The 7,158-nt window shown below is 45.1% G+C and overlaps 1 protein-coding gene across 1 annotated transcript; it reads right to left on the minus strand.

The window, feature by feature from the left end:
* Positions 1–1,137: 1,137 nt before the first annotated feature.
* On the minus strand, positions 1,138–4,017 carry LOC132206020 (cell surface glycoprotein gp42-like). Its single transcript, XM_059641996.1, has 3 exons — positions 3,990–4,017; positions 2,495–2,773; positions 1,138–1,340 (listed from the first exon to the last, which is right to left on the minus strand). The coding sequence occupies exons 1-3, from the start codon at positions 4,015–4,017 to the stop codon at positions 1,138–1,140; spliced, it is 510 nt and encodes a 169-aa protein (XP_059497979.1).
* Positions 4,018–7,158: the final 3,141 nt, after the last annotated feature.

Here is a 7,158-nt window from a genome sequence, read left to right on the forward strand (position 1 = left end):
GGGATCAAAGGGAGAAAGTGAGGGGAAGAGGCAACTGAGGTGGATGATCTGCCCCGATCCCATTGAATGGATGGAGCAAGTGGGATAGCGTAAATTGCCTCCTCCTATTGTCCATGCTTCTAACTTCCTCTGTTGGAGTGCTTAACATGGAATTGTAGCGTCAGAGAGGTCTGCAGCACAAAGAAAGGCCCTTTGGCACATTGAATCTGCACCAGTGAAAAGCAGCCACCTCTCTGTTCTTTCATCAATTTTCCCAATACTTGGACACATAGAGCCATATAGCAAGGAAACAGGCCCTTTGGCAGTTTTCACAAAGTCACCTGGTCCCATTTACATGCATTTGGCTCATATTCCTCAAACTCTTTTGCGTCTTTTAAATGTTGTATTTGTACTCACCTCCACCACTTCCTCTGGCAGCTCATTTCATTTAGGTACCACCCTCTGTGTGAGCAATTTTCTCCTCAGGACCCTTGTAAATCTTTCCACTCTCCCCTTAAACCTGTGCCGTCTGGTTTTGGACTTCCCTACCCTGGGGGAATGACCTTGGCTATTCACATTATCAGTGTCCCTATTTCTGCAGGAAAAGACAAGTGAAATGTAGAGGACCCTTTAATCTGACTTTAGCCGAGGCATCGCAAGTGCACATGTAAATCCTTCTTCCATGTGATGAGGATTTCTGCCTCTCCCACCCTTTCCGACAGTGAGTTCCAGACTCCCCACCACCCTCTGGGTAAAAAAAAAGTCCTCACATCTCTTCTACACCTCTGCCCCTTACCTTCACCCACACCAGTCACCGATCCCTGTATCAAAGAGGAAACGTTTCTTCCTGTCAGTCCTATCTGTGCCCCCTCATCATTTTATACAGTTCAAACATATTTGCCTCTCCCAATCTCCTCCACTCTAAGGAAAACATCTCCAGCCTCTCCAAACTTCATCCATTACTGAACTCTCCAACCCTCAAGGCAACATCCTGGTAAATCTCTCCTGCACCCTATCCCAGTGCTATCACATCACTCCCATAAATTGGGTTTGTATAGATTAGTTTAGAAACTCATCAATCACTGAAACAGCAATGGCTTTGCTATACTGGAGAGACTGTCCCTCCTGGTTAGAAACAGCACAGTGGTAATCGCCTGCTTATCTTTTGCTGACGTTGATGATGGTGTGTATGGTTCTGCTGTAGTTGGAATACTCCCAGGAAATCTCATTGCCATCTCTGCAGAAAATATATTGAATTGGAGTCGAACCTCTGGTCACAGAGCAGTTTAATGAGTTGCTGTCTCCCTCCACTACCTCGTTCCCAGGGTGGATACTCAGGTCTGGAACTGACACAGGAATGCCTGTGATTGAACCAAACTGTTAGGTGCTTTTCCAAGGCAGGGATTGCTGTGTTCAGCAGCAAGCAGCACTCCCACCATACAGTTAGAGAGAGAGAGACAGAAATTCATAGAGAGTCATAGAGAAGTACAGAGATATATCGGAAGTAATTGGGAGAAACACTGTCATAGAGTGATATAGAAAGAGAGAGTGTGATAAGGAAAGTCATAGAGATTCATAGTGACAAATAGACTCACAAAGAGATAGATAAATAGATTCATAAAGAGACATAGAGGGATGTAGAGAGTCACAGAATCACATAAAGTTGTCGATATTTATAAAGAGTCATTGAGTTAAAAGTGAGCCACAGAGTGACAGAGAGATGTAGAGATTGATTGGAAAACGTAGAGTGTAGGGAAAACAGAGAGAGTCATAGGGAGACATAGAGAATCAGAGACAGGTATCAAGTCTTGCACAGTCCTGATGTCACCTCCCAGCTCTTTATAATCTGTGCCACGCCTGATAAAACCAAGTCTCTTGTATGTTTACCCAACCACTCTTTAACCTGTACCGCCTCCTTCAGGGATCAGTGGGCTAGCTCCCGAACATCCCTCTGTTCCTCTGAACTTGCCAAAGGCTGTTGCTGATTGAAGACAAAAAACCCTCAGTCTTCACAAGAAATTCAGACCCAGGAAGCAGAAACATCGCTAATGGCAAAAGAAACATGCGAAGCGGTCAGGACAGGGTGGATGAGATAATGGGAACTGCAGATGCTGGAGATTCCAAGATAATAAAATGTGAGGCTGGATGAACACAGCAGGCCAAGCAGCATCTCAGGAGCACAAAAGCTGACGTTTCGGGCCTAGACCCTTCCTCTGATGAAGGGTCTAGGCCCGAAACGTCAGCTTTTGTGCTCCTGAGATGCTGCTTGGCCTGCTGTGTTCATCCAGCCTCACATTTTATTATCTAGGACAGGGTGGATAACTGGTGAGGTATGGAGAGGGATTGAAGACTGTAATAAATACGTATTCACAAACTCAATAGGAAGCGAGAGTGTGCAGCGCACAAAAACAGTGTTATTCCATACTGACAATGACAGCAGGAGCTGACCAACCCTTACATTTACAGTGATTTGGATGACAGCAGAAATAATGAAATAAATGGAGACACAGCTTACGTTTGATTGAAATGGGAACTTTATTACTCTTTTTCCTCAGTTTATTGTCTCGAAGCTTGACTTCACATTGGTAAGTTCCCGAATGGCCCAGTGTTGCCTCCTTTGTTGTGTAACTGCTCTTGTCTGAAGGGAAATTGAGAAATTCACCATTTTTATAAAATACGTACAACTGGAGATGATCATCGTGAAAGGGGTCAGCCAAACAGGCGAGCTTAAAGCGTTCACCAATGAATACTTCCACACTGGGGACTGCTTGCAGTGTTGGCTCAGAGCAGAGATCTACGACAGGACAAAATAAAATTAGAGGAATATGTAACACAAAGAATGCAGGAGATATGAAACAAAACACAAAGCGCTGGAGAAACTTAGCAGGTCTGGCAGCATCTGTGAGAGAGGGAAACAGAGTTAATGTTTCAAGCCGTACATCCCATCCTCCGAACTGCCGTCCGACCAAAATACAAAAATGAGAAGAATGTATCTTGATGCCTTGCACTCTGATGCCTTCACACCATTTTCGAGCTCGTGATCACAACTCTCTTTGGGTAACTGCCAACTATGGTTTTTGAAGCAACATTGATGTTTTTGCCTGTGGGCCATTTAACCCAAGTCAGAGCAACTCAAGAGGGAAAACTTACATTTTACGATTATGTTTTCATCATGTGAGATCCACCTCCTGAAACCCAGTCTCTGTTCACATCGATAAGTTGCTCCATCTGAAAATGTCGCACTTGCTATCGTGTACTCAGGTTCACATTCTCCCTCAATTAAGGAATCGTTTTGATACCAAAGGGAGGTGTAATCTCTCTCAAATCCCCAGGGATGCCTGGAGCATTTCAGAACAGACATCTCACCAAGCAGCAGGGTACTTGAATGGACTTGCACTGTCAACGTCACATCCAAAGATTGAGGGAGAAAATATAACTAGTGTGATCCAAAAAGCCTTATTAGTCCTGATTACAGTGTAAGAGTAGGGTGTTCTTACTGTAACTGTACAAAGTGCTGAGAAGACCACATCTGGAGCAGTGTTATTTAAGGGGAGCTGTTATTTCATTGGAGGAAGTCAGAGAGGTTTCAATAGGATGATCCCTGGGATGGAGGAACTGTCTTCCAAGTAAAGGCTGCACAGTTTCAGACTCTACTCGCTGGATTTTAGTAAAATGAGAGGTGATCTTATTGAAGCATAGAGGGCTTGACATGGTCAATGCTGAGAATCTGTTTCCCTTCATGGGAGAGTCTAGGAGCAGAGAACACCATCTCGGAGTAAAGAGACACTGACTGCAGACGGAGATGAGGAGGAGTTTTTTCTCTCAGAGCAATGTGTATGTTTGGAATGGTTTGCCACAGAGAGCTGTGTGGGTGCAGAGTCCCTGTGCATATTGAAGGCTGAGACAGACAGATTCTTGATCAGGCAGGGAATCAAGGGAAAGGGCTGGAAAGTTGCTGTGAGGAATTCCGGATCAATCATGATCCTATTGGATGGTTGAATAGGGCATACTCTTGGACAATCTCAGGTTGATCAGCATGTCAAGAATCTAACATCTAAATTCAGATTTTGGAATCCTTTTTACAGGGGGAGGTGGAAACACAATGGTATTATCGTTTGAGTATTAATCCAGTGGCCTGGGTTCAAATCCCACCATGGAAAATGGTGGAGTTTGAATTCAGTTCATAAAAATCGAGAATGAAAGAGTCTGATGGTGACCACAAGTTCATTGCTGATTTTCAGGAACAACCAACTAGTTCACTACTGCCCTTTCGAGAAACAAGTCTGCCATCAATACTTGGTCTGGCCTGTACATGACTCGAGATGCACAGCAATGTGGTTGACTCGTCACTGCCTTCTGTGCAATTAGGTATGGGCAATGAGTGCCGGGCCCAGCTAGCACCACCCACAGCCCAAGAACATCTCGAGAGATAATGGGATGGAATCTCAAGGTGGCAGGTTAATCAACCATTTTAATACAACACAAAATTAATGTGGATAAAATGAAGATTGGCCGGGTGATTGACAGTGAGGAGAAGGTGTTAGGTTACAGGACATTTGCTCAGATGGGCAGGCCAGTGGCAGATGCGGTTGGACCCTGATAAATGGGAGGTGATGCACTTTGGAAGAAGGAAGACATGGAAGTACTCAGTGAAAGGCAGGGCACTACAAAGCTCAGAGGAACAGAGGGATCTTAGGGTGTTTGTACACAGATCCGTGAAGGTGACAGGACATGTTGATAGGGCAGTTAGGAAGGCATATGGGACACCTGCCTTTATCAGTCAAGGTACAGATTGTGAGAGCAAGGAGGTGATGTCAGAGCTGGACAGGATTTTGGTGAGGCTGCAGCTGGAGCACTGTGTGGAGTTCCAGTCTCCGCACTATAGGAAGGATGTGATTGCACTGGAGGTGGTGCCAGGGAAATTCACTAAGATATTGCCTGGGATGGAGAATTTAAGCGATGAAGAGAGGTCCGATGGGCCTGAGATGTTTGGAGTAGAGAAGGCTGAGGATGGGCTTGACAGAGGTGTGCAAAATTGTGAGGGGGATTTACAGGAGGGATAGGAAGCTGCTGTTGCCCTTGGTTGAAGGGTCAATAATAAATGTTGTGGGGAGGGGAGTCATCATCATTTTAAAGTGAAAGGGCAGGAGGTTTAGGGGGAGATTTGAGAATTGCTTCACCCAGAGAATGGTGGGAGTCTGAAAAGCACTAATTTGGAGGATATTTCAGATGGGACACTGAAATAAACTCTAAAATGTTCTTGGTCAACCAACTGTTATGTCATAATATTCAAGGCTGTTATCCTTGTGGTGGGAACTGGGATTAGTTTAGCTAGGTTCATGCAGATTCATGGGCTGAAGAATCCCTTCTGTACCAACTATAACTATGGCTCCATGACTCATTCACTGAAGTAAATCAGAAGCTAAATTAACTTGAAAGTGAAAGTAGGTGATTGATTCTGTTCAACAGGGTTTCGCTCTTTGTCTCATAACAGTGAACTCATGGTGGGAGATGGTGAAGCTGGTTTTCCACTGCTCCTATCATCGCCTGAGCCCTCAGCAATGTTTCAGATGTGACAGGGAATACTGTGTGACCCTGGAAAGGACATGGCCCAGTGTCAGACGAGGCCCAGTTTAGAATGAGGCCCAGTGGATGATATGGGCCAGTATGGAGCGAAGCCCAGTGTACAACATGTCCCAGTGTAGGGTCTGTTTAAATTTAGCGTGTGGCCCAGTGTAGGAGGTGTCCCAGTTTAACATGAGGCCCTGGTTAGAATATTTGCAAATTTTGAATGTTTCACTGTGTGGATGTGGTCCAACTTATGATGTGGCAACACAGTGTGGAGGTGGAGGAAAACCGCAGGCCAGGCAGCATCAGAGGAGTGGAAAAGTTAACTTTCTGGGCCAGGACCTTTCTTCAGAAATTGGGCAGGAGTAGGGAACTGGAAATAAATAAAGGTAGAAGGGGTGGGTCTGGGGAAAGGTAGGTGGGATGGTGATGGTTGGATATAGGTAGCGAGTGCTGGGGATTGGTCAATGGGATGGGTGGGGTGGATAGGTGGGAAGGAAGATGTATAGCTTTGGGTGTGGCCCAGTTTAGGATTACCCCAGTTTAGTATTGGTCCAGTTTAGGATTGGTCCAGTTTAAGATTCGCCCAATGTAGACAGTGGCCCAGTTTAGAATGAGGCCCAGTTTAGAATAATGCCCAGTGTAGGATTTGGCCCAATTTAGAATGAAGCCCAATGTAGGATGTACCCTAGCTTGGGATGTGGCTGTGTTTAAGATGAGTTCCAGTTTATGCTAGGGCCCAGTTTAGGATGAGACCGAACATGTTTCGCATGTTGTGATGTTTTGCAGTTTATGATGAGGCCCGAGCCTAGCATGAGGCCCAAGTTACAATGTTGCCCAGTTTAGAATGTGGCCCAGTTTAGGATCGGGCCAAGTGTAAGAATTGGCTCAATTTACAATAAGGGCCAGTTTGTAAAGAGACCCAGCCGAGTCAGCAAAGTGGTGAAATCTCTATGGAGCAAGTGGGACTTGAAACCATGACTCAGAGCAGTCATGCATCTGGCTGAAAGGTGGAACAAATGGGTCGAATGGCCTACTCTTGTTCTGGTTTCTTCTGGGCCTGATGGTCAACATTAAAATCTGGAGAGGCAGAGAATTCACTCATTTGGGAAGTGGGATGAAAAGCGTTCGGGCATCGCCGTGACCGTCAGGACTCGATGAATCAAACAGCGTGCAGTATGATATATTGGGTGGTCTCTCTGCAAAAGGGGTTTTAGTTTGACACACAATACGGACGTCAGCACTCAATGTTTACGTACCGAACATCACCACTTGCAAAGCTTTACTTCATGGAGAGGGGCTAAAATAGCTGTCTCTTTAACACTGGTAAAAGCCTCCAGTTTTCCTGTCAGCTCTTTTGTTAAATGTTTTAGATTGAGCTTCATAATAGTTGTGTTTATACCAGGAAGCCTGTTCCTGTACCGACCCTTCAAAGTGAGCCACTGCCCTTCTTTGATGATGCCATCACTGGGATTAGTTATAACTACTTCTGGGTATTGGCCTGCAGAAGAAAAGCAGTAGTTACTTCCAACAAGCAAAACCTCAATCAAAATTTTCACTCTTCATCGCTGTTAAAACATTTGCTGTTTCTGCCCAATGCAAAAAAAAAAC

This window comes from Stegostoma tigrinum, chromosome 44 (assembly GCF_030684315.1).
Source record: "Stegostoma tigrinum isolate sSteTig4 chromosome 44, sSteTig4.hap1, whole genome shotgun sequence".
Classification (NCBI taxonomy): Eukaryota; Metazoa; Chordata; class Chondrichthyes; order Orectolobiformes; family Stegostomatidae; genus Stegostoma; species Stegostoma tigrinum.

Bases quoted from the DNA above. Each gene is read 5' to 3' on its own strand.
- LOC132206020 (XM_059641996.1), bottom strand. From the start codon at position 4,017: ATGCTGATCAACCTGAGATTGTCCAAGA. The intron at 2,774-3,989 runs GTATGCCCTATT...GTCCTGTCGTAG, and splicing joins CAACCTGAGATTGTCCAAGA to ATCTCTGCTCTGAGCCAACA. The intron at 1,341-2,494 runs GTAAGCTGTGTC...GTTCAATCACAG, and splicing joins AGTTCCCATTTCAATCAAAC to GCATTCCTGTGTCAGTTCCA.